The sequence below is a fragment of the Calonectris borealis genome, chromosome 1, assembly GCF_964195595.1.
Source record: "Calonectris borealis chromosome 1, bCalBor7.hap1.2, whole genome shotgun sequence".
In the NCBI taxonomy this organism is placed as follows: Eukaryota; Metazoa; Chordata; class Aves; order Procellariiformes; family Procellariidae; genus Calonectris; species Calonectris borealis.
This window is the reverse complement of record NC_134312.1, coordinates 173,271,647-173,288,403: the sequence shown is the minus strand read 5'-3', so window position 1 is coordinate 173,288,403 and position 16,757 is coordinate 173,271,647. Positions and strand designations below refer to the sequence as shown.

At 40.5% G+C, this 16,757-nt stretch overlaps 1 protein-coding gene across 2 annotated transcripts in view; it reads left to right on the top strand.

Moving 5' to 3' along the window:
- The window catches only part of SLAIN1 (SLAIN motif family member 1), a 54,062-nt gene that overhangs the window by 20,954 nt on the left and 16,351 nt on the right, over positions 1-16,757 (top strand). Inside the window, exons 3-5 of one of the 2 annotated variants that reach the window (XM_075139745.1) lie at positions 10,519-10,668; positions 12,595-12,744; positions 14,947-15,285. In XM_075139745.1, coding sequence (XP_074995846.1) covers positions 10,519-10,668; positions 12,595-12,744; positions 14,947-15,285 — 639 coding nt within the window. The remainder of the gene's footprint in view (positions 1-10,518; positions 10,669-12,594; positions 12,745-14,946; positions 15,286-16,757) is intronic. The other variant, XM_075139735.1, reaches the window with a different exon arrangement.

Below are 16,757 nucleotides of genomic sequence, written 5' to 3'. Positions count from 1 at the left end.
CAACAGATTTTATACAGAAATAGGAAATACTAACTGTGTATATTCTGGTCAGCACTCTACCGCTGTATATGACCTTTGCCCAGGGACAACTGTAAAATACAAACCCTACAAACAACCTGGTTTCAGGTGGGGTTGCCAAGACTGCACCTCCATCCCCCTCCATGAGCATGTATTGTTGATCCCATTAGAGTTAAAGGCACCTCTCCAAGAGATTATGACAGCGTGGCAGTTCTGAGTCAGAAAACAGATTTACGTCCTCCTTGTAGTTACCAAACTGCTGGTCACCAATGCTTTACTGTGCGAGAGCTGGGGATGCTCTCTGATGGGGATGCTGCAAGTGTTGAATTATGGAGGCTGCGGAGCTCACTCCTGCAGCTGCGTACTCCTCACTGCTGCTTATCTGCAGATATTCCCTTGACTCCTTCAGACCTAGAGAGAATATGTCATACTGGTCTGTGGAGCAAATGTTCACTGGATTGAAAAGGTATGAGTTACATGGCAGACAAAGGTTGCCAGGACTCTGCAAGCAGTAGGCAGTGAAGAGATGTCCTGAGACCCAGGCACACTGTTTCTCAGACCTGGGAAATATTTCAGACCTGAGAGCCAGCATTTAAAGAAAAAGATAAAAAGATGTTTTTCCATTCAAAATTTAGTTGGTTTTACTGTTTGTGGAGTATTGTAGCAAACAGAGCATTTAAACCAGTGCTGAGTGATTGCAAAATACGCTTCCCGCAGTACTCTGTGGGATTTTGCTGTATCACACTGTGACTGAAGTACAGACAAAGCAGTTACCAAAGGTAATGAATTCAAGAAGGAAAATAAGGTTGGGATGAGTTTCACAATGCTTATGCAATGAGCGTGAGAGTTCAGATTTTGCTTATGATGACGTTAGAGAAAGTGAATGTCTCTTTCACAACGGTAATGTTAGAGTGTGTGTAATCAATGATAGGCCTATGTTTTATAAAGAAAATGCAAACTATTTCACAAACTCTGCCAACCAAAATGTTTTCCCTTTGGATTAACAGGCAGTGAGTAAAATGTGATTCACGTTGATCATGATGCTTAGATGACGTTAAAGTGGTATAGGCGTCGTGACTTCGGACACAGCTCTGCTTAAATCTGTGCTTTGTCATGCCAGAGACTGCAATAGCAATGTCTGTGTGAAGACATCTGTTTCATGTTAGAGGAGTGAAGCCACCACTCATAAATAAATACGGTGTGGAGCTTTCTGCAAGGTTATTTGAACTATTTGAGACCGGATTAGTTATACCTACCATGCTGGGTGCAGCTAGCTGCTAGTGAAGGTATGCTGATTGTGGAAAAGATGTTAGTTTCTTGCCGCAGTCCTACCTTTCTCTAGGTAGATGCACCAGCCTCCTCAGAGCTTCTTCAGGGCTCTTGGACGCTCTGCTCTGCTGTATCGTATAAACAAACCTAAAAGTCTCTTGTGGATCCATAACATTTGGAATAAGATGATCTTAAGATTGCTGTGGTTGAGTCTTCCTCTCATCCCTTTACATGGGAATGTAACCCGCTTTCTCTTTGGCGGGGATATATGTCCTGTTCTAACTTCATTTGTGCCTACAGGAATTGCTGCCCCTTCAGATCTACTAGCTGAGATGATTAGGTGATGGCCTCCTTGCCCATTTCAGTCAGTACATGCTGGGTGAGCCGAACCAGAGACCTGATGATTTACAGCCAGAACCGATGGAGGCAGGAGGACTATCCAGCTGGCACAGCAAGAGTTGGAGGAAGAGGTGGCCTTATGTGCATTGTCTGCACATCATGGTGATAGATCTTTACCCCTTTGAGTGACATTGTAAGGTGGTTACCATTTTGTTCCCTTTTTTTGTTGCTAATTGTTAAAATACGATGATAGTGCTGCTGTTTTGCTCTGCACTGTATATGTAAGCAATCAGTGTCGGACATTGAGTTCATCTCACCTGCCTTTACACACATAGTGGAGGCTGTTCTCTGACAAGCGTTTCTTTTGGAGGCAACGTTGGCTTCAGCAACCCCACCTTCCTGCTGCTCCCTTAAATGCCCCTGGAGCCCAACTGGGCTCCATCTTCCTGGTAAAGGGGATTGAGGAACTCTTCCTTGTTTGAAAAAACTAATTAACAAAAAAGTCTTCTTAATACAGATTGGATAATTGATCTGATTTAGCATGAAGTCTTGCTGGTACTTGCTGGTACAGTGTACCAGTACAGCTGAGAGGATGGCATGGGGAGGATTGGGGTAAAGCATTAGCCTGTAGGAAAGTAGCAAGGGTTCCCCTTTCAACTGGAACTGCAGCAGAGAAAGATGTTCAACAACTTTAATCGGATATCTACAGCTGTTTCAGTAGGATGATGCAAGCATTGCAATGCTCTAGCGCTGCAAAAGAGTTGTCTTTTTCAATTGCTTAGAAAAAGGGAAAACTGAATGCAGTCTCTGAAATCTGTTTTTGAATTCTGTTTATTGTTCCCTGCAATGAATGTTGTCACAGTGAGTTTTGTCTGAATATATGCAGAGATTTGTATCCGAGCCAGTCACGCTAGGCTGCCTTTGTAGGCAGTGCAGACAGGCACAGCTCATGTCCTTTTAAAGTGGAGGTGAGATGAATCGTGACCCGTCCTTTCTCTTTGGAGTATATTGCATCCCTAGGTCAGCCATCAATGTCTATACATAAGAACATCTTTATTGTGTCTGTGTGACACAGGCTCCTGCGTTTAAAAGTGCCATAAATAGATCCTAGAAGAAAGTGAGAATATGGGGAAATAGCATATATGCCTGCCCCAAGACCCTCCCAGATGTATTTCCAATTCAGAGACTGACTGAACCAGATGTGAACTCTGTTTAGATGTGATTTATTAACCTTTGGATTCCTCTTCTGTGAATTTCTATAGTCTCCCCATGTAAATTTTTGCATTCACAGTGCCCTTTGGTAAGAATTCCGTGTTTTGGAAGGCTCCTGATTCCTTATTTGAAGGCTCCTAAAATTAACTGGGGTAGACCCTCTCCTTAATGAATGAAATGCGAATAGTTTGGCAGAAGAATCTGGGGCTTTTGTTTCAGGTTACCTTATGTTGTAATACAGGAAAATGAGTCTTCTGCTCAGAAATATGTATCTTATTTCAAAGTAGCTGAAATGTGGGAGCTTGTATGCTCATGAGTTCTGGTTAAGAATCCACCAAATGGAATGAAAATACTTCAGAGTGGCAGTTTACATAAAATGGCACTTGCTGAGTATGGGGGCTGGGGAGGCAACAGACATTTGGGCCCTAGGTCATGCCTAGGTCTTGATACTTCAGCATAATTGTCCAATTTCTCGAAAAAGGGATGCTGGAAGCCAAGTTTGGCTATTACCTCTGCTCTGAAAATTTGCTTTTGGACCTCTGCTCATACCTCTCAGTTCCATTTCCTTTCTAATCTTTTGAATACTTTGGTATCGTAAAATAATTTTTATGACAAAGCTGGGTCAGAGAATGGTGGTTAGAGTCTCTCTGCCCTTCAGCACACTGCAGTTGGAAAGCAGTGTGGTCATTTTTCCAGTATGTAATGTGTCCAAAGACATTTTTCAGGTCAGCCTTTCACTGAATTAAGTTGAAAGTAGTTGAGAGTAGTTGTGCATCTGTCTTGAAAAATATATAAATCTTCCCTGCTCACACTGGTAATCATTGGCACAACGGGAATATGTCAGACAAAGTGCGTCATTCCTGAATCTTACTTATATTTACTTTTTTGTCACCAATTGCAGTATGCCAGATGCCACTGCTGATTGCATTGCTTTGCTGTGCTAGCTGAAAGTCCTAGAAGCTACTGCAACTTAGATAGGCTTTCTGATTGTACCTTTAAAAGAGGTCTATGCTATTTTCGCTGGGGCAGCTCTTGAGGTATATGAGTTGTTGCAGTTCTCTGTATTTAAGCAGTTGTATACCAATACATAGCAACTGAACTGCTTTCTCATTCTACACTAATATTGGATCCTTCTATATCATTTCTCAAAAAGGACTTGCTTTATGTGAATGAATTGGGAAACAAACTTTTTCAGGTACTCACAGTTCTCTCACATACTTTTAAAACTAACATTATTTTTCAGTTTTCCTTGGCCTAGAGGAAAGTGGGCAATCTTTGTTGATTTTCTCAGCTCCTCCTAATCTATCACTCTGTGTCCAAACTATAACGGCCGTTAGACATTTGAAGCTGAGCTTGATTGCTTTTTATCATTTTAAAGTAGCACAAGACAAGTGTTTAACTTCTTTTTTTATTGTACATGGCAATCCTGTGTATTGACTGTTAAAACCACTGTGAAAACCTAGAATTTTGTAGTGAAATTACATTCTTGCAAAAGACAATCAAATGAAGGCATTTCATTTGCTATGTAGTTTCTCACTAGCTGACCTATGTTAAGAGCTTGAGCAGCCATAGGATTTAGCATAGAAAACCAAAACCAAAGAAAAATGTTGGCATATATTTGTTCAGTTGTTGTGGTCTAATTACGGAGGTTCAAGGGTAAGGATGTACACTAAATTGCATTTTGGAGACCCCTATTTACTGACTCTTGAAAGGAGTCCCCTTGTACAGTCTACACTTAGGGGGTTTCTCTCTGTTATCACTGCAGCTGGGGAAGAGGGTGCTTTGCCTCTCTTGGCCAAGAAATCAAGGGACAGAAAGAGCAAACAAGCCCCAAGAGCATTTTGTGAGCTGGATGTGGAAGTGCAGGGAAATGGTTTCAGGCAATAACAGATTCAATGTGACTGAAAATGTGCATTAAACATATGAAGTGTAGCTCTGTGCTGATGGCAAAGTTTCTACCGCTAGCTGGATGGCTGAGGGAGCTTCAGCTGTGGTTAGGAAACCGTACGTGCTGGAACAAGCTGTTGAGATGACGACGGCTGATGGCTGTGGGAGACTGGAACAAGGAGTGCGCTGCTTGAAAAGTCAAGACGTTCACTGTACAATAGCATTCAGCAAGATGGAAATATGTACATGCCCCAGACCAACTACCAGTTTTACAGGTACAGCTCAATACTCTTACAGTTACTAGAGCTGAAAACATTGCTGTCTTGGGCCCTGAACTTGTAATCTTGTAACTAATAAAAACGCAAATTTTTCAAAAAAGTAAGGTTTTTAGGACTTGTAATTGCAAAGGAAAGCTTTGAAGCGTTGAGTTCAAATAAACCCTGGAAGATGTTACAGTCCTTCTCTTTTGAGCACAGAAGCTGAACGCCTCACCCTGTGAAGTAGACCTAAGGATTGTACGTACTTTTAAGGTCCATGTGTTTGGGAGCTACTGAGGTACTTTAAAGACAGTATCTACTTAGACTTTGCTTTGGAAACTTAGCTACCTGAAGATCTGTTCCTACATGGTGGCACCACAGTTGGTTGCAGTTGAGTATCTAGCAGCTTTCTTCTACCTCAGACTGCTTCAAGTTCTTACAGGAGCTCTGGGTTTTCCAGGGACCCGAGTAAACGACTTCAGGCTGGTGAGCAGTAGAAGCCCACATTTCCCACTTCTTGAGCAAGTGTCCGAACGGTGGCACTGTTGAGCGAGTGGTGGGACTACCTTTGTCTCCTCTTCCTCCTTTTCAAACATGCTAGCCACTTCTCTGTTCCCAGACATAGGTCTAACTGCAGGACTTTTCAGATTCTGAATCACCGTTCTACAGGGACCGAAAGCAACAGTTAAATACCTGTCTTTGGGAGGGAGATATTTGATACGCCTCACTGAGGTGATACCTCGTAGCTGATTTAGATATTCTTACCTACAGTAAGGAGAGGGGTTTGAATTCCTCACTAGCACTCTTGAATTTCTCCAGTGATTAACAAAACATTTCTGTCATTTCCTATGCAGGTCTGTGCACTTTACTCCTTAGAGAGATATCTTGCTTTTAAGCGTGGCCGCTGTGCAGAACGCCCCAGGGAAGTGGTTTGGGTTTCCTGCTCTGAGGAAAGTGTGTCGGCAGGAAAGTGCTGTGTGTTCAAAACTTGCAGTTACTGTAAATATTCCTCCAGTTGCTGGCTCTAAAGAGTGCTTTTGTTCAGGCTGTGTAATTAGTACCCGTATTCAAATATCTGCATATGTGCAATTTAATTTATTTTTAGCTTGAGCTTAAAAAGCGTTTTTGACTCTGGCCTGTAGGCCTATATAAAACTTAAGCTAATTGAGTGAATAAACAAGCTAGATAGCACCTCAGATATAATTTAGTATGGTTAGTCAATAGTACAACACAGCTATTTATGACTTCATTGTTTTCTGTCTTTATAGCAAAGAAATATTTTTTATTTGTGTCGCTCAGAGTGAAAGTAAGTTACCATTCTGTCAAACTGAGTTTTGAAAATTGAAGGTGTTTAAAATGTGCACATACTTCTTTTGATTTCTTGGAAGCCCTGATATCCTTAGTTAATATAATGTCCCAAGTGTATCTGATTCATCGAGTACAGGACCTGTACTTGATCTGTCTCTGGTTACATCAGTGTAACCCCGCAAAATTAAAACAACATAATGAGAATCTATGCTGTTTATACCTCGTGTCCCAGCTTATGAACGTTCCCATTGATTTGAATAGCAAATTTCATCTTCATTTTCAAAAACGTGCTTCTATATATGTTTAGAAATTGTGTACCTTATGCAGCTTGAATGAGAAATTACTTTTAGTAAAGGAATTGCTTTAGATATGGTATAGCATGCTCTGGTTTTGCAGGGTGCTCTGTTCCTTTTGAGCCACGCAATTCTGTAGATGTTTACTTGTTCAGGTTTTCATGTGAATTTTTCCATCAGTTCTTATCAAATGCTGATTATTCACAGGAGTCAGTGTGGTGAATATTTGTGTTTATGTAGTTGCTCATATTCTTCTATGTGAATTACTATTCTCGTCTGTTTTAGCATTTTGATATCTCCAGGGAAGTTACAAAAATAAGGTCTTAATTAGTTTTTAAACCTTCAGTTGTGTTAGTAAATATTTTAAAGTTATGAACAGGCTCACTTGTTGCTGATTTTATTTTTTAAAGGAAAGGTTTTGATTGATTAAGTAGTCATTTTGACAAGTCCTTTTTTAAAATATTACAGTATACAGTATCTTATCAGCAGTCTAGTTACTAAGAATTGATCAAAACCAAGGAAATCATACCTGAAAAGTTGGGCACCTCCAATCTAACTGTAGACTTTGACGGGGACAATTTGTGTTTGCTGTATTAGAGAATATTAGTTCCTTTGTTGGTGTGACAGGCCAAGGCTTTCATGCTTCAAGAAGTCAAATTGTTAATGCATTTAACTCTCTGCAGTCAGTAAATCAAATGGATTTTTTGGCTTCTTTTCTCTTGATGGTTCTTTAGATGCCCCTGCTTTCCCTTCTATGGCTGGTACTTTTTCTTCCTTCAGTGCATCTTCAGTATAAGGTACTCAGAGCAGGATGATTCATGTTTCTATTCAACTGCAAGGGTTAGAAACTTCCTTTGTTTTTTAAAGGTACCTGTGTTTCTTATTTCATCTGTGGGCAACCAGAGTTGGGGCTTTAAGAAAAAACTACAAATATAGTAAAATTCAGAGCTTAACAACTGGGCTTTTACATTTAAAATAAAGGTCTTAACAACATTGTCTCATTCTCTGGAAGAGAACTTCTGGGAATGGGGAACGAAGAGCAAACCCGTGCCTACCATAGAAGTGTTTTACCATGCTAACCAGGGCAGTCTCACAGTCAGTTTGGAGCAAAATAACTATCCTAAAATGACTATCCATTGCACAATTTTGGGATTTTACAAATTTTACATTAATTTATGTATTTGCCTAGATGTCTGTAGCACTTGCTTCCTACATACCTTTTTATGTTTTTGGCATTAGCACAAGACTTCAGTAAGTCTAATTTTGCTATCTTTGTTAATACTGCAGAAGTACTCAATATGTACTTTGATATTTCCATTTGAAACCTAGTGAAAACATTTTTCTATATTTGATCCTAAACAATGGAGTTAATTGTATGCCTAAAAAGTGTCAATCCTTTGCTGGCGCTTAAACACTATGAAGTTTTATTTTAGGCACGGTGGTAGAAGTTCTAGAAATGGGGATATTTTGGATTGGTATATCTAGAGATTTAGTATATAGAGAGATTAATGTAGATTGAATTTCTTGGCTTCTTCATCCATCTTTCCTTGAGAACACATATTATTTGAAAGAGGAGTTTGGAATCTGGTTTGCCATAAATACTAATTATATTCTTCATGTGGGTTCTTGCTTTTATAGTCAGGATAACTGTTGCTTTGTGCTTAGTGGGCCAGCTCACAGCAGTTATTGTAGAGAGTAATGAATGATGTTTATTTGTGCTGTACGGTTGACCACATCTGGGGGTGAGAACACGCTGGCAGCTAATTGGCCTGGCAAATGATCAGGCTGCTACAAAACAGGGTCTGGTGTTAGGCAGAAAAATAAAATCGCTAGGAACTGTCATCCCTTGCTCCTTACTGATGGTTTCTAGTGGAGGTGACAACCATTAGCTGGGGATATGATCTTGAGATCTACTCTATCACGTGCATTTCTTTCAATGAACGCCTCAAATCAATTTGCAGTTATTAACTCCATGTGAGTTAATCTCATCCCCAGGGATCTGTGTTAATTATTAGTTTGTAGAGTTGTGTCCATCTGTGTTTGCTCTCCTTTTTGTCCTGGAACACTTGCGTACTTGAACTGATCAGGTTAGTGAGTGTTAAGAACAAATAGCCCCTCCTGGAAGTCTGTGTCGTGTGGCTTGGCATCGAGCAATTTCCCAGAAGTGGTGCTGATGCTGCTCCTAGTTAAGATCTCAGACCTTTAGATTTCTTTAAGTTTGAGGGAACTAGAATCACGAAAAATGAGGGAATTGCAATAATTCTGTGTTGAGGGGACAGCAAAGACCACAGTTTGCATTTTTATGTCTTGCTGCTCTGTAGTTTAGCTCTGTCCCACAGAGACTGAGCCTTGCAGGTACTCCCCTTCCCCGGCAGACTGCTTTGTGCCCCTGCTGGAACCTTCGCTCCAAACTTAGTAGCAAAGTGAGAAGAGTAGTAAAGGCTGGTTGTTTCTTACAAACCCAGGAGTACCTTTGAGTGGGACAAAGCACAAGGAATAGGGGGGAAATAGCATCTTTTGGACTGACGACAAACCGATGGCTCCAAAAGGTTGCAAGGATGAGATTGACAGCCCACCACCGAGACGCACTTCCCTGCCGTTCCCACGGCCGCTCAGTATTGATGTTAACAAGACGGAAGAATAAAGTTCATATCTCCTGCTAAATCATTTTGTCAACAGTGAGGTTTTAGAATAGAGGGGACTTCAATACTATTTGAATATCTGTGTTTAAAAGGACTGGATCAACAGGTCCAAATAACGTGGCAGATTTGTGGTATTTAATAGCCGCGTAATGGAGAATAGCTTTTGGGGGCTTTTGGTCCCTTCTAGTTTTGAAAACTGGTTTGTGGCACCTGACACAGCAAAGTATACCTGCTAAGCATCAAGGTTATGCCATTGATTTCTAAGCTAGGTATAGGTATGTTCCTAGTTCCCTCCCTTGTATCACTGTACATAACATCTATCAGGACAGAATAGATCCTGTCACAAATAAACATGCGATAGTATCATTTGTTTTTCACCTGTACAAACTTTGCTTGTATCTGAATGGGTTCTCTGAAGTTTACATTTTTAAAATTTTGCCTTTTCCTTCTGCTTAAAACTTATCTCTACTATTTATTTATTTTCTGAAGAGTGTGTGGATATTGTTTATTTTACCTTTTGAACACATGTTAAAAAAATAGGCAAACTAAAGGACAGTTGTATTCATATTTTACTGGATGAGCTAAGAAAATGTAAATTAAATTAGCCTTTAGCTTTTTTGCCTACTCTGAGCTCTCTGTGGTGTTACTGAGCAGACCAGCCTTGCAAGCTTGTAAGCAATATGTAGAAAAAGAGGTGCCCTGTTCTATTATTTGGTTGATCCTCAAAAAAACAATGAAAAAAATGTCATGTTTATGTAATCAGGAATTTGATGGCATAAAAAGGAGGAAAAATATGCTAGCCTAAAAGCTTGCTATGAGATTACAGTTGTTTTTAGCACTTGATGGTTAAGCGTCTTTTACTGCTGTGTCTCTGAACTCTCATAACTGATAATTTAACTGCTAATTCAATTGTGTGATGATTGATTGCCATGAACAATTCCTTGAAGAGCACTACAAATTTCTCTATTAACTGTAGTGGTTTTTACTTTCTCTATTACTTTGTGTGTTGGCACACAGCGATGTATGTAATAAATATATACCGAAATGGTGTATACATAGAAAATGGTAAACAAGACATATTTGCTAGAAAACTTTTGGGAGCAGACTTTTAGATGTAGAAGGCTGTGCTGATCCTCTGTTTTGCTGCTGAACTTTGACCATTATTTTCCTTTTGCCATAAGTAAAAAATGTATAATTAGCAGATTAAGATGAGATGATTTTTCTCTCTAACAGCACTATTCTATTTATAACTGTAAATCTTTTTTTCCCCCTCCTCCCTTGCATCCGTAACAGCTAGCCGATGGCGGAACCTCTTCTCTACACCTGTCTCCTTGGCTTTTCCCTATAGTCCTGTTGCGAGACTCACCCCATATACCAATGGCTTTAATAGTCCCAGCTTCTCTAAAACCTCCAGTAAAGCAATACTAACACCTGAACGGACAGGTAATGCTTATCTTTTTATTGATTTACAGTCCTTACAAAGTTGCTTAATTTAATCTAATCTTGCTAGCATTTAACAGCAATACACTGTTCAAATGACTGTATATAGACCCTGATCTCAGGGGGAGATTTTGTTTTTTTAAAATTACCTAGAATTTGGCAATTAACTAGTAGTGTAGGTTATCTTCTGTGTTACACAGCATGTTACAGGAAAGTGATGCTAGTAAACAGAGCCTATTTCTCAATAACGTTTTACCCGAGAGTATAGTTGCGACTGCGTCAGCCTAAACAGTCCCCAGCTTTGTTGGCCCTTTACTGCTCGTTTCTGCCCCACTGTGCCCCTTCCTTATGTCTACAGAAACATTTGTGCAGCTGTGTAATGAAGTTGCAGGGAGAACTTACCTATTATAAAAATAGCCGGCAGAATCATGGCTGTTTTCAAGCTGGCATTGCTGCTACTATCCAAGATTTATTCTGTTTGCCACTGATTTTCAGGGGACACGGGAGTTTTAGGAAAAGTACAAACTTTCTATGGGCTGTAAATTGCCAAGAGTTGCATTTTTCCTTCTTCGCTACAGGTATCAGGAGTCAATTTATATCTGTGACTTCTCTTAAGGTGCAGTGGCGGTGGAGAAAATAATCTTCTGGGGAAGAGGCATTAACATTTTATTGCTGCCGGGAGCAGGTGTGGTCTAAGGAAATTAGTATCAGTGTCACGCTGATCTGTGCGCAATTTTCTCTACAACATGTGAAATCAGTGCAGAAAGCCCTGTAAGGGATATGGGCGCTGTGGGTGAGATACAGCTGCAGACTGAACGCCTGGTGTAGGCGTCTGTGTGAGCGAGACGTCTAAGCTCCCCTATTCAATGGGATGTAGTTTAGTTCCTAAACGGAGGCATCTCATGCTATTTGAGATACCCTCAGGTATCTTGTCTAGCTTCCCACTGCTGCTTCAAAAGGACACAGCTGTTACTACCTCTGCAAAACCTAGAAGACCATTGTAACTTGCAAATTTAAAAAAGCAAACACATTTACCCCTTACAATTCTTCCAAAGCAAAGTCATCCCCTGTGTGTCCTTTTCTGTCAAAGGTATTATTAGAGAACAGCTGAATTTAGGATGGATTTTAGGTGGCTGTTTTGAGCAGTGCTGGAGGATGCAAACACATCTGTGATACGAGCACAGCTGATGAGCCATCGTCACAGCGGTTCTCGCCCTGCAGGCTGTGGGCCTCTGGTGGTCCAGAGGATATTAGAAAGTGATTTACTGTTTTATTTGAAGAATTTTTCTTTAAAGCTGGGCAACAACTAGCTCATGCAACTAATTGCAACTTAGTTTATATTTAACTATCATGCAGGGAGAAGGTACAATCCAGAGCCCTCTTTGAAGGAGGCAATGCTTTCTCTGTTGTTGCATAATGCTCAGTCTTAATTATTATTGTCATTGATTTATCTGATGATTATAAACAATTGGAAAGAGAAAAAAAACAACGGTAAAATGTAGTGGCTCTGGTATGGAATTCGAGTACTGAGCAGAAGTTGGTTACACATACACACTTGCTTTTCAGAAGAGAGTAAGGAGAACCACAGTCCCATAAGAAGGATTCAAATGCAGATGTGTTTAGACTACGCTAACTAATCTGAGCTGTATCAGAATTGTATTAGTTAATTCTTCATTGTCTGGGCTATGTGATGCTATTTTGGGAAGAAGCAGAGGAATTCATGCATTACTACACTTACTACTTCTCACGAGTACCAAAGCCCTGTGCTAATTTTTAGTGGATTGCGCTAATTTTTAGTGGATTGCAACTCTGAAAGTTTTTCTGTTACATAGAAAGTATTTTAAACTACTGTAACATAAAGGGCAGATACTTGTGAATGAAAGATGGCCAGACGTATTCACAGACTAAAGGTTATGTTTTCTTACATAGGTTACATTTCTAGGAATTCCCCTTTGAGCCCACAGTCATCAATAGACAGTGAACTGAGCACCTCGGAGCTGGAGGATGATTCCATCTCCATGGGATACAAGCTGCAGGACCTCACCGATGTTCAGATCATGGCTCGTCTACAGGAGGAGAGTAGGTGGCTTTTTTTCATTTTTCAAAATAGTCTGAGGAACATTTCCCATAACAGTCAAAACTGCTCCAGTCTGGTCTCAGTCAAGTGGATCTTTCTTAAACGGTATCGCTTCTTGAGTGGCAGGTGGAAAAACTCTTCACCTGCACAGAGAAGGTACGCACGTTGTTGGGTTCAGGCTAATGGTACTGGATCTTTCAAAACTTGATGCTTCTGTGTTTCTGAATCCCAAGTGGTAGCTCCATACCTGCTGAGTACCCTTAGATTTAGAAGATTTATAATGTCTTAACACAATAATTAAAATAATTTTATTGGGGGGGGGAGGGAAAATGCTAAAGCATTTTTCTCATGCATATATTTCATGAGAAAGGTAAAATTAAGCAGCTTTCATGGATTTCTTTGCCTCTACTTTGATTTTCTTAATTGTCAGATAAATTTTGAAATTAATTCCCCTTTAAATCCTGAATTAGGGCATTTAAATTTAACATTTTGGTTTGAGACTAGCGATTATGCACAAATCTGAGCCCAAAATCTTATTTGACATAGATTATAGTTTGGCTTGATAGTAATTTTTGGAAAATGTCTTTATTCATAAATGAAGGGCATTTGGCTTAGAAGTCACTCAGACAGTAAGTGCAGTGTCTTTCTCACTTCCTATTAGTGCCAAGTGAGACATCAAGGAGGAAATGATGAGATGAAAAACAAGAGAAGTTCAGAGGCGGTGACTGAAGGAAAATGCCAAGTAATAAGTGATTAAATAAAATAAAAATAAAATGTGAAGAAAAAATCAGAGCTGCGATCTGGCTGCAGCAACCAGACTGAGGAGGTCGGCGCGATCACTTGTCAGCAGTTGAACTTGCTGAGCATCTGGTAGCGCTCGTGATGTTCAGCAGAGAAATTAGCAAGTGTGAGACTTTCCAAGATAGCTGAATTCTCAGCTGGCAAATGTGTGTGGTCACAGCTTGGAAAATTTCTGATATTATGTGAAAGTTGTAATTATTTAAAAAAAAAAATTATGGCTATCAAAGATACAAAGGATTGTGTTACTCAAATGACAGCTGTTGTCATCTCCTTCAGAGTGAGGTTTAAAAAAGGCTTCAGGTATTTAGCTCTTTAAGGAATCAGGTCATTGCTAAACTGGAATGAAAAACACTGTTTTTCTTCTAATCTATGTCAGGTGTAATGGTTGTATTTCATCCTTGTAGTAGCAGCTGGTACAGAATGTTTGAGCACGTGACGGTTGTTGTCCGCTTAATCCCGTGGAAAGTGGTACTATTATACAGGCACGCAGGCACGCTCTCTTCACGGCCACGAATAGAAACTCCCACTCAAGGGGTGGCCGGGGGGGAAAGCATATTAAGAAGTTTCCATTATGAAGCAAAGACATCTGTCAAAGCCAAGGGCTTTTTGTAAATCTGGGAAAGTTATTGGCGGAATTACTCGGCTCCTGGAAATACGATGTACATCCCCCTCTTCGCTGGCTGCTGTGCAGTTGGGAAATGGGGATGTAAAAGGGCTGTGGATGTTTCCCTCTCACTTGTCCCGGAGCAAACATGCTCTTCTGGGGCAGCACTAATAGTGGGATGGTTTTCAAAACGTGGTGTTCTGAGAAGGGGGTGGTAGCATGCGTACCTGTCTAAAACACAGCTGTGTTACCACTAAACCTTGTCCATGAGACCGGCTGCTAGCAGGAACTAATTCTGGTTCAGGGAGGTTGGAGAACCAGAATATTTACAAGGGTTTTAAGTTTAGGAAATGTCATTGTCAGCATTTTCATTGCATGAATATAAAAGTTTAATAGCAATAACTTGGAAAACTAATAGAGTGAGTGTTAATTCCTCTAATTAAGAGTACTTAAAAGTTAAATACTTAATACTCATGTAGTCTTTCTATTGGCAGAGAAATAGGTGCCTCCTGAAGGCAATTTCATCTTATGTTGAGAAGCATCTAAGACATCTCACAGGTACTGCGTTTTGGAGGTGTCTGTATTCTTTTTTTATTTTTTATTAAAAAGGGATCTCGAGGGAAGTAATTCAGGCTTAGATGCCTGAAAGATAGACCTCAGATCTTTCAGCCTGGTGACATTGTAAATCCAATTCTTGCTGTAAAGTTACTACTTACCTGCTTAGTTTTCAAGATTGAAGTGCATGTTAAGAGTTAATCACTTAGCAAAAGCTGAATCATCCTCTTCTTGGAATTTACAGGCCTTAGGCAAGATTATGCTTCAACTTCAGCGTCTGTGTCAAGGCACAGTTCGAGCATCTCTCTGCATGCGGGAAAGAAAGGGATGTGCGGTGACCAGGAATACGATCGCTATAGTCTTGAGGACGAGGAAGAGTTTGACCACCTCCCACCTCCGCAGCCGCGGCTGACTCGCTGCTCCCCCTTCCAGAGAGGGATTCCTCACTCACAGACTTTCTCCAGTATCCGGGACTGCAGGAGGAGCCCTACCTCCCCGCACTTCCCTTCAAATACTTATCAGCAGCCCTACTACTCTCCTCAAGCCCAAACTCCAGAGCAGCAACCAAATCGGATTAACGGAGGTGGGTTGCATGCTTTTCTGAGAAGTGGTCTTTTCTCTGTGCAAAGTGCCAGTGCCGTTTTAAAGATCAAGTTGTGTCAACAGAGTGAAGTGCGTTTAGTGTATGATGGCTAGATCAGCCCGTGAATTGTAACAAGCTATTTAAGCCTGTGCAAATGATTGAGGTATGTTATTGTTAAGTAATTTGCCACAAAATGTGATCTGTGACCTGGTCATGAAAGTTGTTGCTTTAGTCTGTTTTAAAGTGCTGCAAGTATGACCACAAGTGAAGAAAGAAGAAAAAGGAGAGAGCAGCATCTTTTAGCAGGCTAATAGTTGGTTAGAAGAACTGATCGGGCTTTTGAGCTTGGCCTATGCATGTCCATACAGTAAAATACAAAATAGGGTTTTCAGATTTTCATTCCCTTTCTTATTCCTGACTCCGCTGTTAATGCAGCGATGCTGTGAATCCACGATGAGCGCTCACGGCAGGGGTCAACACTCTGCTCCTCTTCCAGGTCTGGTAGGGCAGACTGTTAAAGTAGTGGGAGATAATGTCACTCCCAGACTATCCGGAGCCATTGCTGCTTTTTGCACTGCATTTGAGATGTATTCCATAGTCTCTGGAAGATTTGTCTCTCTGTGCTTACTCAAGACTTAAGTTTCCCTCCGTTGTTGCTGTTACCTTCCTTTCATTCTTTATTATGATCACAATTTTCTTCCTCCTTTTGCATCTTGCTTTCCTATTCCTTCAGTCTTTTCCCCAAACTAATTCAAAACAGTCAGTTTTCAGTCAGGGTCTTGTTTCTAACATTACAGGTTACAGCTCGCCTTTGGGCAAGAAAATAAATGTGTTGTTCAAAACAACACAAAGTTGCTATTTATAGAGCACTACAGGTATGCGTGTTGCTTTCCTGACAAATAAGATGTGACAGGTTGGTGTCAAAAGCACTTGCATTCAAAGTAAGGCATGGCGTGGAAGTATAAGCGACAAGTGGCAGTATATAAAGAAGGCTAATGTTAACAGAGGGTAGAGCGATGTGGGTATTTGTTGGTACGGCATATGTGCCATATTAATTTCCATGTTATTTTTCTTGCCAGTGAGGTGCAAGAATGGGACAGCACTGATGGGCTTGCACAAAATTTGTTGGGGAGATAGAATGGAAAGATAAGGGGCATTTTTTATTCAGGAATGAGGGCAGGATGTGGTGCTGCAATCTTTTTGTATGGTCCCCAAATGCTTTTTCCGTGATTTTTTTGTGTTCCGTGTCAGTGGAAGTTAAGCACTGGATTCCCACATGGAAACCTCAGAAAGTACTTACAGGGCGCTAAAAATACTAAACTCCTAGTTTATTAACTGGAAAGTGTATAAATGTAAAAGACCACCAATTTTACCACCTGGTTGCCTTTTCTTCTCAAGAACTTAGAGGTGTTGGATAATCTGTTTTGTGTCGCTGAGAAGACGGACACATGTGACTTCAATTACCTGTTTGC